This window comes from Saccostrea echinata, unplaced genomic scaffold (genome assembly GCF_033153115.1).
Source record: "Saccostrea echinata isolate AGI-Se365-2 ecotype Australia unplaced genomic scaffold, CSIRO_AGI_Sech_v1 ptg000054l, whole genome shotgun sequence".
Taxonomy (NCBI): Eukaryota; Metazoa; Mollusca; class Bivalvia; order Ostreida; family Ostreidae; genus Saccostrea; species Saccostrea echinata.
In genome coordinates, this window is record NW_026889803.1 from 7,010,001 (window position 1) to 7,036,991 (window position 26,991).

Consider the following 26,991-nt stretch of genomic DNA (forward strand, 5'->3'; position numbering starts at 1 on the left):
TATCGCCATTATTGCATGGAATCCTGGTAGTGATGAAATTCTGGGAAGGTTTAAAACTAAAATTTGCCTGATGTAAAGGTCATTCCGAATTTCCTCTGTCCTTACACATTAGTCTATTGAGCTTGCTTCGCGAGCGGCGCTATGGCTGCTTGCTGCACTCACTATAAATTAGTTATATTGTTATTTAAACTCCAAATTATACTATAAAAGGATTCGACAGACCATTTTGAGCTTCAATGTACTTTCCACCCAAAGGATGAATCTATGCAAAGGAAAACAAAATCAACACATTTCTCAACATATTTTTCCCCTTTTGTATAATCACTTTTATCTGCCATGTTGACATTTGGAATTATCTAAATTGTTCATAGTATTTGCATAGATTAGAATTAGCAGTCTAGTTAATTTTCTACATTGCCAATGCTAGGAACAAATTCTATGGTTAATCCATTAATATCAATTTAACAACAAAACTCTTTATCAATGGATTTTGTATGCTTTTGTCTAATTACCGGTAGACATTTTTCTAACAGCAAGAAAATCATAAAGCTGCTTCTAAACACGTTGACATAGTAAAAAGGCAAATAAGTTGCAACATGTTTCAGCATCATGTACTTAGTTTAGGAATACTTGTTGGCATTTCAGAATTATTTCTTTCATTTGATAGTGATGATAGTGAAAAAACTTTTTTTTTGGATTTTTTTAATTCAATTCAATTACTAAACGAAAACACCTTCAATACTCTGGTTTCAAAATTGAAGAATTTTATAAGCACCCATCAATTACTAGAACTTGGACAGAAATGTGTGCAACTGAACTTTCTCATCTCAAATATCAGACTAAGTGCAGAGTTGTGGAAAACTTTTTCAGATAGCTAGTCATTCAGACTGGCAGGAAGACAAAATAAGCCAATCTGAAGTGAATTTAGCCAGTCCAAAATTTTACGTCACAAATTAAAAGTAAAAAAAAAAAACAAAAAAACATAACATTTATTTACTTCATTAAATATCTTTTTACTTCATAATGATATAACATTTACTCAGTCTCAATTTCTAAGTCCTCGACTGTTTTCAGTTTTTGCATTTACAATGTATAGCACAGTACTAGATTTACCGCTTTTGGGCAGGTGACAATGCTAATTCAGCATAGTATACCTAATTTTGTTGAAACATTTATGCATTGGGAAATTTATGTCCACCTAGAAAATGTGTCTAAAAAAATTGGAAGAAATTCTGTGCATCTTTTAAATTCATAAAGAATGAAAAACGAAATCTGGGACAATCATGCAATTAGGAGTACTAGATTAACCACTTGCCCCAACTGTGTTTGAATTCTGTCTATCGAGATTTTTCATATTTAGCTTTGTCTTCATCTGCTACTTTATGTTTTTTACCTGGTTTTGCTCCATTTGTAAATTTAATGGACCACAACGCCATGCTGGTTTTGCTTTCATTAGCCTATGAAAAAGTATTAAAATACTGAAAGTATTAAAACTACTAAAATCGCACTTTTATTTATTGGACTGGGAAGTGTGCTGATGATAACAGGAAAAACAAAAACAAAACTTTACCCCAAAAAAGGGATTGTCATTTGGACCGACATCGATGGCGTTTTTTCCGGTCACATGCATTTTTAATCAGTTTTGCTGGCATGACCAGCAGTTTTCCACAACTCTGCAGTGATATCTAAATACTTTACTTATGAAATTGCTATAGCTGAAGGAAGTGTAAAAATATATACCGGGTATGTTAAAGAATATAAATTTCAAGAGGTTTTTGTGTCTCACTGATACAGTTAAAATAACTTGGTATGCGTATATATTTCTGTATTTTCAGACCTTGTTGTGTACAGATCCTCCACGATATGACATTGACAGTATTGAATTTAACAGTACAAAAAGTTTTCTGGCAGTATGGGGAAGCTCAGGTGTCATGGTTATGGAAATGCCCCAGAGATGGGGGAAGTATTCAGAATTTGAGGGAGGAAAACCAGTAGTTATTTGCAAGTAAGACATGGAAGTAGATCCTCTTTTCTATATAACAGCGGGTTTTCTTGGCGGGTGGAAAATTTGGTGTTTTGCTTGGCTAAAAGTATATGCCAATAATTTTGGCGTAATTTATCTTCGCAGACACAGGGTTCCAACTCTGCAAAATAACACTGTAAGAAGAACACTGAATATTTTAGCGATTAAAATTTTAGCGGAGTACTACCAAAACGCCAAAATAAGCCAAAATTAGCATCCCCGATATATGATAGCCTATGTTACTGTATTCTCATTTCAATGCTAAGCTCAAGCTCATTAGAATTTTTATTTTAAGTAATATCACTTTTTACTCTTATCAATTTTTATCTTTTACATGATATTTGTATGTGTGTAACACAATTTCAGAACAACTAGTGTTGCAGAGCATTATTTTGCCAGTCACAAAAGTGTACAGGTTCTTCATGTTGCCTGGCATCCTGGCAGTGAAACTGATTCTCACCTCACAATTCTAACGTCAGACAATATCTTAAGGTATATATTTATTCTCCAAACTATTTGATAATACACATATTATTTGGTATTCTTTCAAAATTTTCTAAGAGATTTCTAGCATGTCTGCTTCTCAATTTGTTACCAAAAAATGCAATTTTATTGCACCATTCTCATCAATATTTACCTATTTGGCTCTAAAAATGACTTTTTTTTATTTGATAATGTTTTCCTTTAGTACGTACGATTTGAAAGAGCCAGATGTTCCGATTCACACAGTGAAGCTAGGCGATTCTGTGCAGGAATTAACAGACTCCTCAAACAAGCCTTCTTACAGAGCGGCGCTAGGCGAGGTAGCAGCCTCTTTTGACTTCGGTCCTTCAGTGGAACTCCGAAGAAAGAACCGTCTTCACTCAACTCTTGTTAATCCTGATGTAGTCTGGCCAGCTTATATAGTGTATGGGAATGGTGATGTCAATATAGTGTACACTGATGTCACTCCAGATCCTGCAGGGTATTTGTGTTTTTTGTATCAGTATTTTGGCCTCCAAGTAGCATCCTCAATTTCATTTGCAGTTTTGTATTTTGCTAATACATATACTTTGTAGAAAGTTATGCTGAAATGCATTTTGTTGGGCAGTACTTACTATTTGTACAATGCATAATAAATATTTGTAGAAAAACGCATTGTTTGTTTTTACTGCAGCATCAAGCGACTGAGTACCCAGGGGCCTTTATTGATGCACCCCCCGGCTGAGGACAACTATGGATTTGATGCCTGCTCTATAGCTGTTCTTGATACTAATCCACCAGTGTTAGTTATGGCAACAAGAGATGGAAAACTCCATCACTGTCTGGTGATGCAGGCCGACTTAAAGGATACCACTCTTCAGGTTTTATCAAGATGTTTATGTTCTAATACAGAATAGAATATGTCAAAATTTATTTAACCTTATAAACAACAAGGATTTTCTTACAAATAGGGTCAGGGGCAATTATAGTAATTATTTTTATTATTTCACTGATTTATCTGTTACTGAACCTTATATGCTATCTTAATTTCTATATTTCTATTTATGTGAGACTGTCTGCTCAAGAAAATTTCATTCTTGTGTATATTTTTAGTATTGAAGATTATAAACAACAAATAAAAATTCAAGAAAATTTTGTCTTGGTCATAAACCAAATAACTAATCTCATGAAAATAAGATGTCATGAAATTTTGGTGATCTACTGTATGTGGTTGCTGAAAATTATCAATGCATTTATGAATAAACTATGGCCATACTTTGAAAAATATAGGTCCAATGACATGAAATAATATATTTGTATAGTTATTTCAACTGAGATATATTTCAGTCTGAGAGTCACTCGGAGAGTTCCACTGACATGAGTCTACTGTACGAGGCCCCAGAGGAAGAGTCACTGTACGTGTATGAAAGTGTGGAACTGGAGCTATCCCTGACAACAAGTTCTGTAGAAACTGACGAGTACATAGAGGACACCTTTACCTGTCCAATCAAAATCATCAAAGGTAATCTACGTTGAAGTGGCTTTAAAGAAAAATACACCTGTATATACATCTAACTAAATTATTGAACAATAGCTTACTTAACTGTTTTTCTGTTGTATTATTTTCCACGGATGATGCATCTGAGAATGTTTGCTACCTGATATGATTTGGATACTGCATTTGACCTGTATTTTTAGCTCTTCTGAGCCAAAGGCTATGGCCATTTGTGCGGTTTGCTTAAAATTTTGGGAATATTGGCTATCTCTAAAGAACATATGCAACATACCTTACTTACTGATAATTTTTCAAGATATTCTTAATTTAAAATGATAGTGCCATCAGATGTATGTAGACAAAAAAATCAGCATGTATTACCAGGGGTTTTGAAAAGACATCAATTGATGAAAATTCTTGTATAATTCAAAGAAAAATATACAAAAATTACTAAACATATATTCTAGATGTTTTGTTTATCCAAACTTGTTTTAGAAGAAGTGTACAACAGTATATATAGACATTAAAATGTAGCCTAGTTCCCTCTCCCTGTTATGCTTTGTACACTCTGCGACACTAGGACCAGGTGGACTACAATGGATTCAGGGCGAATCTGCCCTGAATCTGAGCCAATTGTGACGTCATATTTAGCTGTGCTTCCGGTGTAGAAGTTCATTATGACGTCGTATTTTTCTACGCCGTTGATGCAACGTATCATTGTGACGTCAATATTTATTTCCTGGTTTATGGCAACAGCTCAAAAATCCATGATTTAGCGCAAATTGTTCTGACCAATCAAGGGACAGCACTGATTGTAATCCACCTGAAAAGGATGAGCCAGAGAACCAATGGCTAATTAAATCAAGTTCAAACTATGTTTCGTATGTTCTTAAGAACCCCTTGGTCAACTTTTGTCAAATTTGTCATGGAGTATCCTTGACCCAAGGACTTTCATTTATACTAAAAATAGGGATGTGACCCTTAAACAAGGGCAGATAATTAAGGAAATTAAAACAAACATAGTGGTTCGTAAAAAATCATCTTCTCAAGAACCTCCAAGCAGATTATCAAAGATTATCTTATGCATAAGTATGAGGATATGTTGTAGATTAAAAATTGTCATGCTTTTTGTCTGCTGCTTTTGCAAAAATGAGGGGACATTTATCTCATTAGTCTGTCTAGCTGTCAGTCTGTCAAAAAAACTTTAACCTTGGTCATAACTTTTGAATGAGGAAAGATAGGGCTTTCATATTTCAAATGTACATGACCTGTGACAAGACCTTTGCAAATATACTATGATTTTTGACATAGTGACCTTGACCTTTAAGTTTGTCTTACTTTTCAAAAATTTTAACATTGACAACTTTTGAATGAGAGAAGATAAGGCATTCCTAAAATGCATTACCTGTTATAAGACCTTTTCAAGTGTACAGTAACTATGCTTTTTGATCTCATGATCTTGACCTTGAAGTTTAACCTACAGTATTTTTCAAAATTTTAACATTGGTAGTTACTTTTGAATGAGAGAAGATAGAGCTTTCCTATTTTACATGTGTATTACCTGTGACAGCACCTTTCAGAAAGAACCATCATTTTTGGACTTCATGACTTTGACCTAGAAGTTTGACCTACTTATCCAAAGAAAGTTGGCGTACAAGGCAATGACAATACCCCAATCTGAGACGATATTTTTCTCAATTTTCAAAGTTCACATAAAAGTTTGTTTTTTTTTTAATTATGTTTTCAGTAATGGCATCTTCAACAGATTTGATTTATTTATTTTATTAAATGACTTGTTGGTTGATAATTTGTATTTAAAGTTGCCAGTAGAGCATATTTACTGGAAAATGGGTTTATTGGAGCCAAACAAAATAATTTTTGAATATGAATGGGTCTAGTCTCCATTCTACATTAATGTTTAAATGAAGGAAAACTAAATGAAAATCTCTTTTATGTTTTTAAAAAATGAAGTCTGAACCCATTCTACATGAAAATAGAACATTTCTGGAAAAAAAATACTCTTTAACAAACTCAACATTGACACACATCAATGGCAAGAAGAGTTAGTGGCACAGTGGTTAACGTGTTCAGTCTTAAGCCTAACCGTGAGGTTTGGAGAGGGTTAGGGTTGGAATCATGTAAGAATTTTTTTTTCTTCTCACATACCTTAAACACGTATGTAAAAAAATAATTAATTATTAATAAGTTATTCAATAAAATAAAGGAAGCTAATGTGTAAAAGATGATATTGACAATACAATTTTTGAAAAATGTTGCTTTTCATGAACTGTTAGAATGGAGAATCATCTTTTTTCAGAGCGGGGAATTGTCCTTGTGCATTTTACACCTCCATTCTTTCAAGTTTGGATGTCACTTTTTCTCCAGAAGAGACAGGGCATTCATACTTTTTTTTCCACAGACATTACTTGTAACAAGACCTTTTGGATTTTATTATAATATTTGGCCTCATGACTTTGATCTTGAAGTTTGATGCACCTTTAAAAAACTTTAATCTTGGCTGTAACTTTTATTAATTCAAAAAATTTATTTTTCTATCATGGACAGACAAGACAGAACACATGAACAAGACAGTTACAATATGCCATTAATAATTGCATCCTAACCATTAAGACACCAAAAGCGGGGGACAACAATTCTTTGAATTTGCTTGTTTAAGCCCATAAACAAAAATGACAAGTTTGATAGACTTATTAAACCATGCATGTGATAAGTCTTTGATTTTCCAAACTTTCTTCCTGATTTGATGTAAAGAAGAGGTGAATTTTTTTTTACATGTAATATTTGGTCTACATTGCATGGTAATAAAACTTCATAATATTTGAGGATGCTTGTCTTTCCTGTCAGATGTAAGCTTTTTAATTAATAATAATCAATAGTCATACCTACAAAGACAGTTGACATAGCTTCTCAAATGAAGTGAATTTCTTGATAAAAGAAAACACATCTAGATTAACTTTATCAATATCCTAACATTTTTTTTTGTTTTAAACTTGAGGAATTGCTCTAGCTTTCATTTAGCAAATGTTAAAATGAGCAAGCTAAGATGTCAAACATTTCAGCTTTAATGCTTTAACAGAAGAGAAAAAAACAGAAAAAGCTTCCAAAATACCAGTCAATAAACTCTGTAGAATGCCCTTTTGTAGTTACAGCATTGCTATCAGTAGTGATCTTGGTTGTGTAGTTAAAATGTGAGAAGAAAATGATGAATATGTTTACATTGTTTATGTTGGACTCCAAAATGGACAGATGCTTATTGTTTATGTGGGGCCCAAAAGACAAATACCAGTATAATGTAAAACTTCATTTTGTTTGTACATGTATATATAATGTTAAGAATATGATATTTGCATAATGTTGAAAAATTCCAAATGGAAACTTTAAAAATAAAGTCTCTTAAACTTGTGAACAGTCTGTGAATGTGCATCCCTTTTTTTTTCTGGCTGTTAATGGAGTTTCTCTTGGCTCCATTCATTAGTTTCAAATTAATTGGACTCCACCAGTTGTTATTTTGTCGCAATTAATGCAGGTCATCATGGGATGAGGTTTGTTGTGTAATTGTAGTTCATTAATGTTGATATTTTAGGCACAGCTTCACCACAACAGTAAACAAAATTATTCAATAATAAGTCGATGTTTGTATGTGCATTATAATCACAGGTCCATTGTGGCAGTTCATTTACGTTTTAATTTATTGCTTTAGTGCACGCTATTCAGTTTTTTGCGAATGGAGATAAACCCTTTTTTTTTTAAAAGTAATATGTTTTTGCATTCAGCTTTCTATGCCCTTAATTAGATTTTCCAGATATTACTAGGAATTATGAATTTTGAGAGTTTATAACTGACAAGAACTGTTAATCATTTACTCTCAGTAATATGTTAAAATTTATTTACCATATCCGTGGATTACCAGTCAGTGTTAATTTTACTGGACAGATCATTAGTTAAATAGAAAACAGAAGATAATGAGTGGTGAACACTTAAACCAATGATGGCATGCAAAGCCATTTTATCTAGTGTCAAGAATGTTTACAAAGGCATTCATTGGGCGCCTTTAGTGACTTCTTTGGACTTCTAACCCAAATGTAGAAAAATCAGCTTTAGAAGATAAATTTTGTTCCTGTTTTTAATAAAAATGCATTACATTTAATGTGAATTAAGGTTTTCTTTTGTATTTCTGACTAATTGTATTGTGTTTTTAGCTCTACTGGTCAGAGACCAGAAGAGCTTATGCGATAGTAAGGTGTCCGTCGTCCGTCCGTCTGTCTGTCTGTCTGTCTGTCTGTCCGTCTGTCTGTAAACAATTTTTCAAAACGCTACTCCTCCTACAGTTATGGTCCGATTTCAATATAACTTGGCACACAAGTAGACTACACTAAGATACATAATTTAGTGCATCGGTTTTTGATTTCGATGGACGGTGTTGCCATGGTTACTAAAAATAGAAATATCTGTGAAATTTCTTTAAAACGCTACTCCTCCTACAGTTTTGGTCTGATTTCAATATAACTTGGCACACAAGTGGACTACACTAAGATACATAATTTAGTGCATCGGTTTTTGATTTCGATGGACGGTGTTGTCATGGTTACTAAAAATAGAAATTTCTGTGAAATTCCTTTAAAACGCTACTCCTCCTACAGATATGGTCCGATTTCAATATAACTTGGCACACAAGTAGACTACACTAAGATACATAATTTAGTGCATCGGTTTTTGATTTCGATGGACGGTGTTGTCATGGTTACTAAAAATAGAAATTTCTGTGAAATTCCTTTAAAACGCTACTCCTCCTACAGTTTTGGTCCGATTTCAATATAACTTGGCACACAAGTAGACTACACTAAGATACATAATTTAGTGCATCGGTTTTTGATTTCGATGGATGGTGTTGCCATGGTTACTAAAAATAGAAATTTCTGTGAAATTCCTTCAAAACGCTACTCCTCCTACAGTTTTGGTCCGATTTCAATATAACTTGGCACACAAGTAGACTACACTAAGATACATAATTTAGTGCATCAGTTTTTGATTTCGATGGACGGTGTTGCCATGGTTACTAAAAATAGAAATTTCTGTGAAATTTCTTTAAAACGCTACTCCTCCTACAGTTTTGGTCCGATTTCAATATAACTTGGCACACAAGTAGACTACACTAAGATACATAATTTAGTGCATCAGTTTTTGATTTTGATGGACGGTGTTGCCATGGTTACTAAAAATAGAAATATCTGTGAAATTCCTTTAAAACGCTACTCCTCCTACAGTTTTGGTCCGATTTCAATATAACTTGGCACACAAGTAGACTACACTAAGATACATAATTTAGTGCATCGGTTTTTGATTTCGATGGATGGTGTTGCCATGGTTACTAAAAATAGAAATTTCTGTGAAATTCCTTTAAAACACTACTCCTGCTACAGTTTTAGTCTGCTTCTAATATAATTAGGCATACAAGAAGACTATACTAAGATACATAATTTATTGCATTGGTTTTTGAATTCGATGAACAGTGTTGCCATGGTTACTTAAAATAGAAATTTCTGTGAAATTCCTTTAAAACGTTACTCCTCCTACAATTTTGGTCTGATTTCAATCTAATTTGGCACACAGTTAGAATACACTACGATACATAATATGTATTTCTGTTTTTTTTTATTTGGGTGAGTGGTGTTGTCATGGTTACCGGTACTAAAAATAGAAATTTCCGTGAAATACTTTCAAAACGCTACTACTCCTAGTTTTCATTTGATTTCAATATAACTTGTCTCAAAAGTAGACTACAATAAGATACATAATTCTATTTATTGTTGCATGTTGCAATGTTTCTAATCCAAGTGCTACTTTTCTTTTGTTATACAAACAGACCAGTAGAGCTACAGTCTCATCAGAGACTTCTGGTTGATTAGGAAATTATTAATCAAAGAGAATGGTTGATTAAAAATTCATGTAGAAAGTCTTCATAGGTTGCTGTAAGGATATTACTAGTACAATGTATCATGGAATGTTCAAATCCATATTTTAAGAGCAACCCCCCCCCCCCCCCCTTTATTTTCATGTTGGGAAATCATACTTGACAAAGTTGACTTAATTTTGTCAAGTGGATTGCCATGTAAGTTGGACACTGATTAAGGTTTTGGTCCCATGGAGAGTTTTTATGAAACATGAGTCAGGGTCCATAGGTTTATAAAATGTGGCAGGGAATCCTGGCTCATAACAAACCTGGCACATACATCAAGGGGGTATGTCATGGAGCTGTCCATGCAAGGTCATTAGGACAATTAAGGTAATAGGCCAGGGTAGATGAAATTTCTCTTTGGGTGCTTTTCTTGGTAATGAATTTATACTGATGATAAAAGTAAACTCACATCAAACATAGGCTGCTAATGATCAGAGAGTGGTCAGACTTGTCCATGGTCAAATCCACAGATATACTATATACAGGGTTATATTCACTCCCATGTTATTTTTGCCCTTTCACATTTGCAAGCAATTTTGCTCCATTTTAAATTCGTCCAGTCAAAGTTCTGGTTAAGAAATTATACTGTGTTCTTCGAATTTGCCCCATTTTAAATTGACCCACCTGTGAGTGGGGTGAAAGGGGCAAAAATAAAATGGGTAAAAATTTCTCTGTATACAGTATTTTAAGAGTTTATTATTGAATACATATGAGGATTTTAAGGTAAACACATCACAATACCTCTTTCTTTTTAATTATGTTATTGTTGTGCATTAAATTTATTCTAGACAATAACATTGAAAACAAGAACATTAAGTTGTTTTTTGTTTTTGTTTGTTTTTTTTATTTTTTGCTTTTGTTGTTGATGGAATATCTTTCAATGTGTACCATTTTAAACTTAGTGAATGTGGAAGAGGGGTTGTTAAAATTTCATTAAGTCATCTATGATTTTAAAAAATTCATTTTCATGTGCAAGCCAGTCTTTATAGTCTTTGAAAAGATAAATATAATAATGTAAAGGAAGTATTGTAACTTTTATGGAGTCTGGAATGAGAAGCCAAGATTGGTAGATGCAGACCAAAAAATTACCTAACCCAACTCTTGTGTATTTTAAAAGGGACACAAAGGATTTATTGAAAGTTTTCTTCCATATTTGAATATCATTTTCATTTTTATGTACATCAGTACATGAGAATGGTGCTAATGAGGGCAGATCTGATCATTATTGGATTCTGTGTGGTGAGGAACTGCCCTTAGAGAATTTACCACATAGTTCCTTAGCTCTATAAGACTTAGTCCAAAGTTATGAAGGGCATAGTTTAATATCTCATTTTATTCCTTTTGGAAGAGGTATTGGATGCCTGAATATTTTATTGATTGAATTCTCACAATTTTAATTTGGTTCTAAAAAAAGATACACTTGTTGTCTTTATGGTAATTGTGTTATCAATTATTTGCAGCTGCAGCTGCTTTGAATACTATTAATATTTTGAATTTTATTACATGAAGTGAACATGTTTCATTGCAGAATGACTTTAATTTTTCCATAGATAATTTCAAATGTAACAAGAACCAAAATGGTGTGCCTTGCATTTTTATTGAGCATTTGGGATTAATCATAACATACATCAGTAATATGAGTCTGTTATGAGTCTATATGGTATCCACTTTCCCTTTGCTTTTTTACCCTTTTTATCCTCCCCATCTCAAATCCAGTGTGATTTGTCTCCCTTGTAATTTTAGTTTGCCAGCAAATTATGAAATTGAGCACAGCAGGAGGAATATATTTATAGATAAAAGACATTAACTAATATTTTGGGCAGATCTTATTTCAGTAATTACAGATAATACAAGAAATCTGGGACAGAAATTAAGCTTTCATTCATTTTTTCCCCCAATTTGAGGAAAAGTGACATTTTCATTCATAACTGATGTCCTTCTGGAAAGTTTTTTTACGCACTTATTTAAAAAAATACATTGATTACAAAAAGCTTGAAAAGGGCATATTAAACATTTGTTCAAGCATCAATTATTTAATAAATAAAATTATTTCATTATTTGATGGTTGAAGAGATAATTTGGGAATATTATGTTTTCAGTTGCCATACTTCCATCTGCGGTTTTAACTATTAAACTAATTTTAGATACTGACCCAAAAATGGCAGATATTAGTTTAGAAATATCTAACAAAAAATGCCAGAATTTATTATGAACTTTGTTCTATCTTGACATTTTTGTTTGGTACATATATGTCTGTTTGCTTGTTGGACAAGTTTCTGGTGAGCTGCTGCCATATGCCAGCTTATGGTTAGCAAGTTTAAATTCTTTCAAATGCAAACAAGAAAACATTGATGTAACCATCAATTGTCGCCTGGGAAATAAATAAAGTAAACAATGGAAATGAGTCTTTATCATCAAACCGCTTCGATATGTGTGAAAAAGGCATGCGTCTAAATGATGGAGACGATAGTCGAGAATATTTTGAAAACTTATAGTTGGATGAAAATCGAACAAAAACGATACCCTTTTAAACTTTATCAATTCCTCAAGTAAATGTTGGCTGCAAAAAATATAATTTGAAACCAGGCACATGCATCACCTATTTTCAAAAATATCTTTCACTTTAAGAATATAAAACACGAACTGTGTAAAGTACATTTTTACGTTTTTATGCGATAAGTAAAATTCGATGTTCTAAAAAAAGGGACCTGTCATTTTTTCGATAGTAAATGATAAGCAACTTTATATATTAAATATGAAAAACATATATATTTTTACAGATTCACTTTATGGAAGTAAATATATTGTGTATCTCTTAATTTATAAAGGGAAAGAACATTCTGATTAACAATCTTTTTAATGTTTAGAAAACCTTTAATTCTGAATAACTTCTCCCACCTCAATCCCCATATACCAACACTTAAACTTATATGTATAGAGCAGCCCGGTCCTCCGGGCTGCAATAATATTGGAAACCTGTGAGGTACAGCTATCTTATTCAAAAAAATGTTGCTTTTTATTACTCTCTTGAATGATGGATCTTTTTTTTGGTAACATTACTTGCAACAGTGCAAGTCCTGTAGAATAATATTAGAATATAGAAAAAATTACTTCAGAAAGGACACAAAATTTTAAGTTAATAAATGTTTTATTTTGATGAAAGTTTGAAAATTACTTAGTTGCCTTCTGTAGATTTTTGCTTTTAAATTTTTGGAGATATTAGTTTGATTGGTTGATTAAGAATTCATGCTGATCAAGTGACCAATCCCTTTTATGATCGAGTTGTTAGATCCTTTGTGCATAGATGGTATTGGAGGGGATCAAAGAATTTGATATCAAAGCCATTTTAGAATTGACTTAATTCGAATGTATAGTGAGAATTATTACTTGTATAGATTCAACATGGAAATACATTTATTACAAAAAAATTTTGACTATTAAGTCACTCAAGAGAATTAATGAATTTAATGACTTTTTTTGTCGAATTTAAAGAAAAAAAAAAAAGAAATTATGTAAAGTCTTAAATTTGTCTAATTTTTTTACCAAAAAAAGTAGATATACATTAATCCATTCCTTATTTTCCAAAGAACCTTATATAACGTTTACGGTGAAAAATATTTAATCATACTTGACATTTATTTTGTGTGTCTTTTCTGTAATTTTGATAATGAGTATTTCGTGATGACCTTGATTACCAAAAAAACAGGAGATATTAAGTGTGCATTTTGTTCTTGTTTTGGGAGCTTGGGACACAGCTATCTACATAAATGTAACAACGTGATATTAATTGATTTAATTAAGTATTCAGATCATTGTAGGGGATTGGCCACGATTAACGAAGTCTTCAGCAGTGTGCGACATATTTATGCCTCAATGAACTTCAGTTTTCGGATGTCCATCTAGTGTAACATTCCATCCATTATTTATGTAAAAAATTATTTTCAGATGTTTTGTTTAGCAACTTCTGACCAAAACAATTACGTCAGTGTTAATTTATTATTTACAAGGTGATAATTTTGTAGGAACAAAAAATACCGGTTATGATACATTGATGACTGTTAACTCGTGGTTTTTTTTTTCCTTTGAATTCCTACTTTAGACATTTTATATTAATTTCTTTTTAACATGTGCACCTGGGAAAGCAATCAAATCATGACAAATTAATTATGGATAACTAAACTTGTCTAGAGAGAAAGAATAACTCTATATATACATAATAATGAAGAGGCTATAAATTTAAGTTTGGGTAATATTTGATATATTAGACCATTTTATTGCCATTTAAGAATGACAAATAAAAGGAGTTTTCGGTTGAGATATATAAATGATATTCACATTAAAGGGGATATTTTACAGAATTTCTGTTCTTTGTGCATTTATTTATTGAATATACAGTTTATTGAATTACAGTTAAGCATACCTGTCAGTCACACACACAAATACTGTGGAAATACCCTCTTTCCAAAATGGATTTTTTTTTTCAATAGAACAGAATTACCAATGTGGCTATAAAAAAAATGCTGTAATTTGTTAGAAAATATATTTTATTGACATTTTCAGCTGCATTAAATATTTATGATAACATATAACTAGTACACTGATATTCCAGGTACTAGTAATAATTAGAACAGTTTTTGTTCCTCTTATTTAATGCTTTTAATCTCTGATGTATTCAAAACTACTAAAATTTAAACAAGTCTGTGAAAGCATCCCCATTGATATTAGCTTAGTCACCACCCCTTTAAACAACTCAGTATTATTGTGGACCTGATTGGGGGGGGGGGGGGTCTTCTAATGCCCAAAATTTATTACAGATTGAAATTTGTGGCTTGAAAACCAGAATGCAGACACCTGAATAGTTAAATTGATAGAATTGCAATGAATTGGAAAAAAAAAAAAAAAAAACTTAAAAAATATGATTTTTCTTTTTAATGTTGAATTATTTAGAATGAAAATATTATGAATTAAATTTTGCAAAAAAAGATTAATAAGTTATCACCAGAATTTCATTGGACATTTTGTTAAAAACAACAATGTTGTGTAACTTTGACAGAATTGTGTTTTTTTTTAATGTAGATCGGTTGAATTAGTACATCTATAATTAAAGTCTTCATTACGTGTCATAATTTAAGAGAAAAAAATGATCCTTCAGTTTTAATTGACAAAGAAATTTAATGAAGCAACAATTTAAAAAAAAAAAAAACAAAACAAAGAGACATTTATTTATCACTTTTGTAAGTTTGGTCTCTGTGTTGGTTGACCACAGTGCCCACCATCGGACTATGGCTGACTTGTTAACAGATGGTTGCCCACTCAAATCAGAGTTGTGATACGACTTTTTACTGGCTGTCAAAAGTTTTGTCAAGGGAGAAACAAATCGTGATTTGTAACAAATTTGCTGTCAAAAATGGTGAATTTTTGGTCATTACCTATAGGCATGCTTGCTTTTCTTAAATGACTTAGTGTCTGGATTTTGATGAGAAATCTCTGGTACCATACCTTGCAGGCATTAGAGATATGAAAAATGACCATTTTATAAATTGTCAACCTTTAGAGGTGAAACCTACTGTTGCAAATTGTTTTTCTTTTTTTTTATCTTAGCCATTTTTAAAAGATAAATCTGTATTAGTTGAACTTTATTATCCATGCAATTACATGTGCATATATACTGTATGAAAATTGTATAAATGTTGTTATTTGTTGGAAGAAAAAAAACTGTGATAGAAGCCACTGGCTGCTTGTGTTGTTGTTTTGTGGTTACTGTTGCTGTTGCATTACCCATTCTTATGTCTTAATTTCCACAGTCAGACAAAAGTGGCCTGAGATGTCTTTTGTTTATATGTAGATCTGTCCACCTTATACCCAGAACCCTATATGAAATATGTTATTTAATGGAGGAAGCAAAAAGAAAACAACCTGAAATTATTAATTAATGACCCTTCCATTCTGTTTTATGCTGTGCATTTAGCAAGCATAGCTATTGGAACCTTGATTTTTAATTTTTTCATTGTTTAATTTGTGATTTTTCTGTGTTTCAGACTCGGTTGCCCCAGACAGGTATCACTGCATGCACTCAGCAGGGGTCCATACCATTGTGTTACCATGGATACAGGAATACCACAAGTATTTCACAGATGGTAAGCTCTTGAAACTTTGATTAATTAATTTCTTGAAATAATTTCTTGTTCTCTTTAAGGCTACTCAGAAAAATGGAAGACATAAACTGATGGGTGCATGAAAACATTTTGATTGTCTTGTAGAAGTACAAAGACATTTTTCAGGCAGATCTTTGTTTTTTGTTTCAGACCAGACTGACAGAGTTCCAGAGCAGGAGGATTGTATTGTAGAGCACCTAATCTGCACTAAGCCCCTCCCCTCCAGGTAATGTAGCCAATGCTATGAATATGAGAACTTAGATATTTTCTCTCGATTCAGTCTTATTACCAAGAAATCTCTTTTTTCAAGAATTTTGTTTATTTTTTTTTCTCCCTTGGAATGCTTCCATTTTGATATATCTTTATTGTTGAAAGGTTTTGCACAAAAAAGGAGCTAATGTATTGAACCAATCAGCCGCTTTTTAACCCTTTTAAAAGATTTTTTTTAAGTTCCTGACCTAGGAAAGATGAACTTTTGAAAGATACTAGGAAGAGATTGTAATTATACATTAAACCAATAGCTATAAATATTTTTTATTGGTCAATGTATCTGCAATTCTAATCACTTTTTAAAAATATGATTTGAATTTGAATACTAGGAATGGCACTGTGTGATACTAGTCTCTGATTTTATATGACGCCTGTATTGGAGACATTGATAGATAAAGACAAAAACAATGCTATAATCTTTACCTTCTTCTTTGGGCATAAATCTTCCTAAAATTGTACAATGTCTAATCTACTTTAGGAAAATTTATGGCTGTTGAATGTAAATTTTGTTTATAAATAGTACAAATGGTGAGGGGATAGATAATGAAACGCAATGCATGTTAGGTATTGCGTTTCTGGATGTTAATTAATTGACTCTGTACCTATCCTGCTCTTGTTAAATCAAACCATGGAAGATTAACGTTAAAAATTGATGTAATTTTTGTGTGTCTGCTTTAGGACATAAGGTCTATTTGACCCTAGATTAAACTAGAAACAACATCATACATATAACCAAACATTGTGCACAAAATTTTACTAATTTACATAAACACTCTCGTTAACATATTTTCCAAAGGTAGTGTCACATTTTATTGTAACATTAATTGTAGGTCTTTGCACTATAGCTCTTGTAGTTGTAATTAGTTACGGGTTGTGTCATTGAGACACAAGACATAAACTAGAATAACCAATTCTTTAGAATACCAAACATAATTACACATTTTTTTTTCTAAATTTTAATTTTTTATTTTTCTTTCTTCTTCCACAGTCCTGTTGCCCCTGTCCTGGGGCTTGGTTTAGTTAAGGGATTGTCAGTGGAGCCCTACCTCCTGACCTTGACCTCTGATTATGAACTGGTCTCCCTACCCCTTTGGTATGTACATTTGCCGACACCAGTAAATCATGTCGAGTGTTTCAGATTAACATGTTCTGACAATTAACATACATTGAGAAAAATTGATATGCCAAAATGTGGTGAAATGCTGTTGAAGTTAATTTCTTATATATTATCACATATTAGCATATTATGTCAAATAAACTGGTTTTTAAATTATTTTGTTATATAGCTGCATTTCAAGAGGATTTTCAGTTTTTATACTGTTTTAGGAGGATTGATATTGGAAAATGCAAAACATATTTTGATTTGAATTTATATGTAAATGATATGATGAACCACATGCATGTAAAAACAAATTCTGTTTGAAGAATTCGATCAAGACACACTTCATTCTCAAGTTTTGTTTTTTGTTTTTTTTTTTTTTTACCTAATACATGTACATGTATCTTTCTGCTCAAAGTTTGTGTATTTGTTTATCTATTTATCTTATGTAGATTTTTTCACCTTTTGACCTTTCCAGAAAAAATATATTTATCTTGTCTCTAAAATTAATCCAAAAGTTTCTTTCGAGGTGCTGAAAAAACTGTCACAATTAGTTCTTTGGACATCAAAGATGGCTGCCTTGACTTCTCATTGGCTGTTACATTGACCTATCCAGAATGTCAAATTGGCCATGTCTTCAAATGATTCTTCTTTCTTGTCCTATAAGAGGTGTTAATTTTGAGCAGAAAAGAAGTAATTCTGTGACCTAGACTGGCAGTGCAGCCCACAGATATATATTTTTTTCTTTTTTAAATTGGATTTTCTTTTTGTAGTTCTTGAAACAATACAGTTAAAATGTGAAAGATCTGTAATTTTTATCATTTTTTTTTCATAAACAAAATTGTGGATATATATATATATATATATATATATATATATATATATATATATATATATATATATATATATATATATATATATATATATATATATATATATATATATATATTATTCCAAAAATTGCAAAATTAAATCTTTAAAAAAAAAATAAAAATAAATAAATAAAGTATAAGAAAAAAAACCTGAGCACCAGCAAGACAGTGAGAACATTCTTTACAGAAAAAGATTATGGTGTCACAATAGGGACAAAACACAATCATTTTAGCAAAATCTGTGGTCATCCAGCATTCGCCCATTCATTTCACCTTTGAATATTAAAAAAGTCTTTTTGATATTTAATATTCATGAAATCTCTGTTTACCAACTTGCCCCTGTGATGTATTATTTAAAATATGTGTGAAAATTAATGAAATGTTTACATAAATGATCATATTTCCAATTTATTTCATATAATTGTCAAAGATATTTAAAATTATGGATCTTTCAAATTTCATGAAAGAAAGGAATGGTGAAATAGATGCATATGAATTTTGAGAGACTTTCATGAATTCTTTATTGTAGTCCTAGTCGATACCGGGACAGCGGTGAAACTCTCCACTCTTCAGAGAACCCTGAAGCCATCGAATCTCCACTGAGACGCTTGAGTCGGGAACCATTTGACATCTACATCAAGAAAATACTGCAACGCAATGTCACCAACCCAAAGATTAAGTAAAGAGCTCACTAATTGCCTAGAAACCTCAGTTGTTTAATAGAATTTCAGATTCAACTTGATTAAATGTCACTGCATAAGTATGAAGCATGTCAGCTTTCAAATCATAATTTTTTGGTATTGGTTGCCAAATTATCATACCAGATCATTTTCAAGGACAAAACTAAGCGACTCCTTGCTGACACATTCCTATGTTAAATACTTCTCCTTCTCCTCCCACCAGCAGAAATGTCGTGATATTACACGATTGTGTGTTTGGAAATAGCCAGAAGCTTCGCTGTATAAATAACAGATATAAAAAGTATACTCACAATACTTGGTTTTGTTACTTACCAATATAAAAATACATTTTTAATTAATATGGAGCTCAAAATACAGATTATGACAGGTTTGATTACAATTTCCTTTTTAAAAATTTTATTGTCACTGACAGAATCTTATGTAATTTAAATCATATTTTGCACTAAATAAAAAAATGTCATGTAAGTTGTTGCATAAGGAGAAAAAAATCCAAGAAATGATTTTTTTTAGATTTGACAAGAAAACAGAAATTTCCCAGCAGGAATGTTTCCAACTGTTGACACGTACCACTCAAGTTTTCCGTGAAGAATACCTACTGAAGCAAGAGCAAGCCCAACAGGAAATACAGAAAAGGTAAGAACATAGCCAGGGTTAGGCTCAAAACTCAATTTTACTGTCACACACTATCATGAAAACTGTAGTATCCTTGCCAGGAATATGTCAAACTATGCACCAGATAAGGTTAGAAAAGCCACATACACTGATAATAGATCCACACCCATTGGTATTTGTACATCTGCATTGTGAAAGGTAACAAATTTATCTGTTTTCAATCCCAAATCTTAGATCCTTTATTTTTTTTTTGTGATCTGCAAAGGAGGGTAAAATTTTGTGGTTGCTTGTGACAAATTTTTCTAAAGGTCAGGGCTTTCAAAATGATTAGGAACAGGCGGTACTTTTACAAAAATAGGAGGTACCTTGTGGAAGTAATTTTATTAAAATATGTTATCAAATTTTTCTCTATAAAATATGATTGATGATTCATGATTTCAGCAGGGTAAAAGTAATGGGTACCAGTAGATTTCAAAAGGCCTGAAAGGTGCATATATGGGAGTTATTCTAACCCTTTTGATGTGTTTAGAGTGATTGATATATCTGAAAGAGTATGAAAGAAATCAAACCACTTTGTCTAGTTGTAGTATGTTAATAATTTCATATTTATAGTTACAGTTATTATTATGAAGTCAACATGATCATGTAGCTACCAGAAAAACAAATCAAAACACTATAACAGATCTGAAAGTGCAGGGTGAATGATTTTGAGGGATACTCCGGTAGCTAAACAAAAGTTTTGATCATTTAAAAGTCATTGAATGCTGTGATTGACCTGTTATGAATATCAATTTTCTTACTGTACTTTACACATTATAAAATCAAGACCAGGGAAAATATGCTCATAATCCAGTCTTCATTGAGTTGATATGTCTTGACCTTTGACCTTAATATCATTAATATCATACATGTTCTCTATCTCTGTTAATATTGGTTTAACTTGTAAAGTTATTTAATTTTTTGTGTAGGTAGTATATGTATTAAGAATTTCTTTAAGAGTTGACCTTGATCTCTGACCTTGAATTGGTGAAGGACATACATTTTTATACATCTTTGAAATTTAAGTAACAATATATACAAAACTCTTTCATCTAATACTAGGGATGAATGATTTTAATGGTATACCGGTGTATCATGATTTTTTATTGAGCAACATGTATCCTGGCACAGAGACTAATTAAAGTATCAGTATTCAGTATGTAGTTATAGATTCTGGAAATAATTATAAATGCTTCATTAATATATTAATAAAAATGAAAAAATGAAGCTATATATTGTACATGTATGTTTTCTCACTATTTCTGTACTAAAAATCATGTAAATTCATTTAAAATCATAGTAAAATTTGTGTGTAAAAATATCGTGATATTATCGTGATATTTTTGGAAAAAATCATGATACAGATGTATATCGCAATACAAAATTTTTGATAATACCCGTCCCTATCTAATACACACATGTTGTCAATTGTATGAGTTGGAGTGTCTTTCATTGAAAGTTTTTGAGCATGTTATGAAATTTTTATCAGCTGTTCAATACTCAAGGTATATGTAGTACATGTACCGTCATACATGTACATGTATCTTGTTATCTCAATCTCGACAGGACCAAGATTTAACTTTGAGATATCCAAAAACTTGAGATACTGGGGGTAAAAAACATGAAGAAAAACATGCAAGGACTGCCAACTCACTTTGACCTACCCCTGGTGTTTGATATATTGGTGTTCCAGATAACGAAATTCAATTGTAGTTTATTTCTGCCGGGTTACAAAGAAACTGCCCTGCAAGTTAGTTATTTTTTCCAAATCATGTTTAAAATGTTACAGTATAAATCAAATTTCTGTTACTGCTATTAATAAGCACATGTAAGTGACATATTTTTCTTGGAAAACTTCAGTTTGAAATACCACTTAAGGAAATCTTAGGCTGTAAAATGGAATCTTTTTATAGTCCTGTCCTTTAAAAGTTTTGACAGAATTTGAACAAGATTATACTTAATGCATTGGCTTATGTGTATCAAGAGAGACAAATGTGATTTAACCAAGTAAATTTTTAATATGAACTGTGTCAATTCAAACTGTATTCATGTGGATACATACAGACATGGATATAAAAAGGCTTTCTACTAATTATGTCCAATTAAGGAGAAATTTCTTTTTATTCTAATTATATAAACTGAGAATTTGTTTTTAGATATTGTGGTATTTATAGCAAGTCTTGTCAACAAAATAAGGCAGCGTTCCCAATGTAAGACAAAGCCAAGTGTAGTGTGAATGTCTCACTTCATAGTGGCTCGTAAACAATGTGTCAGTGCAGCATGGTAACGATTAATGGCAGACTTAATTAATTTGGTGCAGTTTACCTGTGAAAACAAAGTAATTCTTTTTGGGAACTAAGTCTTATGACCTTGCTTTCTTTGGTCTTTTTTTTTCTTTATTCATGGATTTTGACAAAAGGTTTATTCATAATGAAAATAAATTTTTCATAATAAATGCATAAAACAAAATACACATGTCTCCTTTAGAAGAGACTTGTCTGTAAATATTTGATTTTTTGCCTGTGGGGACTATTGCAAACTGTGTTTGACCCTGATGAATTGACCGTTCAGCATCCGAATGTTAATCAATTGCAATAAGTAATGTATGCATGAGGTAGACAGGTAACATTACCGTGATTTCGAGCTGTCATAAAAATAAGACGCAAACCACATTTTGACAGGAAGAACAGGTGAATTACGAGATGGCTTCCACAAATTTATATTTTCAACCTGGTACAGTATTTTTATTGGAAAATAATGTTTAACTGACTTTTGGGGGTCTGTCTTTCAGTCAGTAAACTTTACTTCACTGCAACAGGCTTTGATAGGTTCAATTAAGTTTAATAGATACGAATATTAATACAATGTACTTTAAAATGTATTTCTTCAAAAAAATTAAATATTGTTTTTTAATTTCATCTATTTTGAATAAGTGCATGGATATCACCTGCATAACCTTACATAAGTACAGGTTGCTTACATTATACACACTGCTTTTAAATAAATTGTAAACCATTGTTTACATTTAGTCATACATGTAAAAAGTGTTGAAATCTGGTTTACAATTTTTAAAAAGTTGAAATTGAACCATTTCCAGAGTTTACTTAGTAATGTATTCTGAGGGGTGGTAAATGGAACTTATTACAAGAACTAGGTGAGGGAAGAGATACATTGGCACCTATTGTTCCAGGAGAATAAATTTCCTTTTTTAGCTCACCTTGACAAAGTCGAGATGACCTTACCCTAAACCTCCAGTGTCAGCTTTGGTGTTCTTGTGAAATTTTTTGGAGGAAGTGTCATTTCCAAGTAACTATAAGTCCTACCTGGACCAAACTTGCAGGGATCTTGCATCATGAATATTTCCGGGATGAGTGAACAGGTTAAAGTTCTTTTAGAGCAAGTTCATTCCCAAGTTACTGTAAGCCCTGTCTGGATGAAATGTGTATGGATGATGCATCTCCGGATGCACACTACCACACTTGCTTAGAAAGCTGGATCTGACCTACATTTTCTGGATGAGTGATCAGATAAGGCTTTTGGAGCAGTTTCATTCTTAAGTCACAGTAAACCCTATCTGGACCAAACTTGCATAGATGATATATCTAAGGACACACATTACCAGGCTTGCTTTGAATGCTGGATCTGACCAATATTTTCTGGATGAGTGACCAGATCAAGCTCTTGGAACAGTTTCACATAAGAAAATAAGTCCTACCTGGACCAAACTTGCATGGATGATACATATAGGGATGCACACTACCAGACTTGCTTCAGATGCTGAATCTGACCTACATTTATTGAAGCAGGTTCACATATAAGTAACTATAAACCCTAGAGTAAGCAAACTTGTATCTAGGGATGCACATTTTAGACTTGCTTTGGATGCTGGATCTGATCTACATTTTCCAGGTGAATGGAACAGGTTAAATTTTCAGAGCTGGTCCATTCCTAGGTAACTATAATACATATGGTGACTGAACTTGCATCAATGATGCATGTTACTAGGTATACACACAGCAGGTTTAGAAGATGGATCTGACTTGCATTTATAGGGTGATTGAACAGAATTTTTTTTTTGGAGCAAATCCATTATCAAGTGTCTTTAGATCAAACCTGGACCACTATTGTAGAGATGTTTTAGCTAGGGATGCACACTAAAAGAACATTTGTTTGATCTAAAACCTTTCGATACATATAACATTCATTGAGGTGAGCTTTGTAATCTTTAGTTACCTTTGTTAGATCTTTATATAACATACTTTGATTACCTATGTTAAGTCTATATATAACATACAAGATTGAATCTTACAAAATATGTGGATTGAGAAGCTACACTGTACACTGATGTTAACATCCAGATTAATTTGGCGGCACTGTATATTTAAATTGAGATATCAAATTGGATTTCAATAAATTATAATTAAGAATTACACTTCATAAAAAAATATACTACATGATCAAAGACTTTGCTGTTACCAGCTGATTCTTTGTTTCTATAGTGATGACACAACATGGCTATACTGAGTCTACAAAAGTCACTATAATGTATTAACTGTCATAATAAATAAGTCAATAATTAATTACTCATTCAAAATGATGTCAATATTAAGAAGAAATATGAAAAATCGCAGCACTGTTTCGGGTCCTCCAAATTTAGAATTGAGTTGCTGATGGGTGTTGCCTAATGCACTCGCACAAGCATTCGTAACATGGAATGCATGATGGCACAAGCACCACACGTCCAATCGCATTGGCGCACATTTGATTGTCAAATCACCTGATCACTCGCTCGATCCTATCACATTATCTTACAACACTCTCTTTCATTGTACCACAGTTGCATATAGACGCAAAGTATATTGCAAGATTTAATGCGTTTGCATCGCACAATGGTCGCTTTAGATCATGCAAATTTTGTACCAATACTTTTTTAAATGCGATTATTTCGGCAACAGTTTACGATCCAAATCAAAATTTTTCGGTCACACAAATATTTTGTTGCTTCTGCTCGTGTGCCAATTGTGAAAGGGCCTTTACATATCATTATTTGTTCTGCCTCCCCCAAACTGTGGCTTTAAGCTGCTAAACTTTACTTATCAGTAGTTGTTTTACTGTTTCTGATTCTTCATATATGGGTTAATTATGAATCCATCTACCTTGTACACCCATACATTGTATAAAACCATGTACCTAAATGTGTTTTTAACATGCATTGTTTTAGACTCTCACAAGTAATTTTTTTTCACCAGTAGTTTTAACATTTAAGTACTGGTATCTTAAGTCTGCTGGATGATATATGGTATATTTCATCTGTAATGTATATTTTATCTTTGATGTCTTGGGGATATTTTTCAGAGTAAGGATTCTGAGAAATCTGAGGACACAACAGGAAGAAGACCTTGAGAACTTACAGGAGTCTCGGAACAAAGTCAGAGACATGGCCGAAAATCTGGCCACAAAGTACAGTGACTGTCAAGATAAGCAGGAGGAAATCCTCCAAAGGTAAACAGTCTCTGATTAGACTATAGCTCTACTGGAGGTCATAATCCAAAAGTAAGTAGTCTCTGATTAGTCTATAGCTCTACTAGAGGAGGTATCCAAAGGTAAGCAGTCTCTGTTTAGACTGTAGCTCTACTGGAGGTCATGATCCAAAAGTAAGTAGTCTCTGATTAGGTTGTTGTTCTTTGAGAGGTAAGCAGTCTCTGATAAGACTGTAGCTCTAGAAAAAAGATCAGTTTCTTAATATTTGACAAAATTCTTGTTAGCGAGATGGATTGATTTAAATTTCTGACAGGATTGAAGACATGATGAGACGGTTACAGGAGAGGATGCCATCAATGTCTGAGGCCGAGCGAGGAATGAAGAGAGAATTAGAGACAATGGAAGAACAACTAGAGGTTTATAAGAGATCTCTGGAACAGGTACAATACAACTCAGACTCTGCTGGGAGGGAGGGGGGGTTAAAAGGATTTCTCTGAGCAGCTGCTCATTTAATTTCAAATAGTTTATTTTATAAGTATAAACATCTGAAGATATCAATTATTTTTTTTTTGTAGCTGAAAATAAAACAGGACTACCAGAGAAGGCAGATAGCCCAGACACCTAACAGACTGCTTTCAAGTCCCATACTGAAACCTGGTCAACTCAAACAGATAAAGGATGTGTTGAAACAAGAGTAAGTCTCATTTTTCAAAGAGAGCTGATAAAAATAGCAACAAAACTCATTTTTGGAAAGCTGGTGGTTGAGGGGTAAGGGGGAGGGGTTCACAAAAAATTTTAATATTTCTTAAATATTGAGTTGGCCATGACTTAAAATGCATTTATTCAGGATAATTATTACTCCCTGTATTGTTATAATTGTTGATTATTTTTTATCATTTATTTTCATAAAATACATTGACAAAAATCCATTTTCACTGGTACCTTTAAACTTGATATGTTTATTGTTTCTTTAATATATTTTCAGGGGAGATGACTTGGGTGAAATGCTCCAAAAAGTAAATGCTTTAAAACTTGAAGCAGGAGTCTGATAGTTTTTACCTGAAACTGATTACTTTGGCAGCAACAATCTCAGAGGATAGCCAGAGGAGCAATATTTCTGTGAAATATTGCCAAATGGTGAAAATATTGACTAGTTTGTATAGAAAAGTAATTCCTCTTGCATTGTAAAATATGATTCGGACAAGAAACTGAAATGTTGACAAACAACAAGGTGTTCTAAAATAGGTCTATAGAGACCTACAACTGTTACTTGTGTTTATTACAAAAATAAATCTTGAAAAAATTGAGCTTTTTTGTATGTGTGAAGAACTTTCAACAGTGAAAATCTTTTAAATACTTTGTATTTACAACTCGGAAACATTATACAATTCTGATTTTTTTTTCTTCAAGGGTAGGGTTGGATTGTAATTCAGGTGCAAAATTTAACTTGAGAATATTGTGGAAAAAATCTTTCTCTCAATAACAATAGGCCATGAACAGCAGGATTAATATGCAAAGATCCTCAGGTTGTGTGGATTCAATTTCTTTTCTTTTTTTTCAAATCGTGACCCCTGGGGTAGGACTGGGCCACAATAGAGGATGAATAAAAAAGAGGCTCTAAAAAAATCTTTTGTTTCATAAAGAAAAGCATTGATATAATCATACTACCATAAAACGCAAGCACTTGGATGTGTATTGAATTGGGTACTAATTTGTTTATACTTTTTATTACAGTGCATAACTATACATGTACTAAGAGCATGACATCAGAAATGAAATACATGTACTAGTATTATAGTTAATCT

General features: G+C 32.3%; 1 protein-coding gene across 1 annotated transcript in view; it reads left to right on the top strand.

Annotated features, from left to right (window-relative positions):
* LOC133171893 (nucleoporin 88-like) overlaps positions 1 to 26,493 on the top strand; it is a 27,295-nt gene extending 802 nt beyond the window's left edge. Inside the window, exons 2-15 of the mRNA XM_061306689.1 lie at positions 1,836 to 2,005; positions 2,390 to 2,515; positions 2,712 to 2,987; positions 3,180 to 3,366; positions 3,833 to 4,007; positions 15,996 to 16,094; positions 16,263 to 16,338; positions 17,371 to 17,475; positions 18,883 to 19,032; positions 19,565 to 19,687; positions 25,061 to 25,207; positions 25,500 to 25,626; positions 25,762 to 25,880; positions 26,172 to 26,493. Coding sequence (XP_061162673.1) covers positions 1,836 to 2,005; positions 2,390 to 2,515; positions 2,712 to 2,987; positions 3,180 to 3,366; positions 3,833 to 4,007; positions 15,996 to 16,094; positions 16,263 to 16,338; positions 17,371 to 17,475; positions 18,883 to 19,032; positions 19,565 to 19,687; positions 25,061 to 25,207; positions 25,500 to 25,626; positions 25,762 to 25,880; positions 26,172 to 26,235 — 1,944 coding nt within the window. The 3' untranslated portion in view covers positions 26,236 to 26,493. The remainder of the gene's footprint in view (positions 1 to 1,835; positions 2,006 to 2,389; positions 2,516 to 2,711; positions 2,988 to 3,179; positions 3,367 to 3,832; positions 4,008 to 15,995; positions 16,095 to 16,262; positions 16,339 to 17,370; positions 17,476 to 18,882; positions 19,033 to 19,564; positions 19,688 to 25,060; positions 25,208 to 25,499; positions 25,627 to 25,761; positions 25,881 to 26,171) is intronic.
* The last annotated feature ends 498 nt before the right edge of the window (positions 26,494 to 26,991 follow it).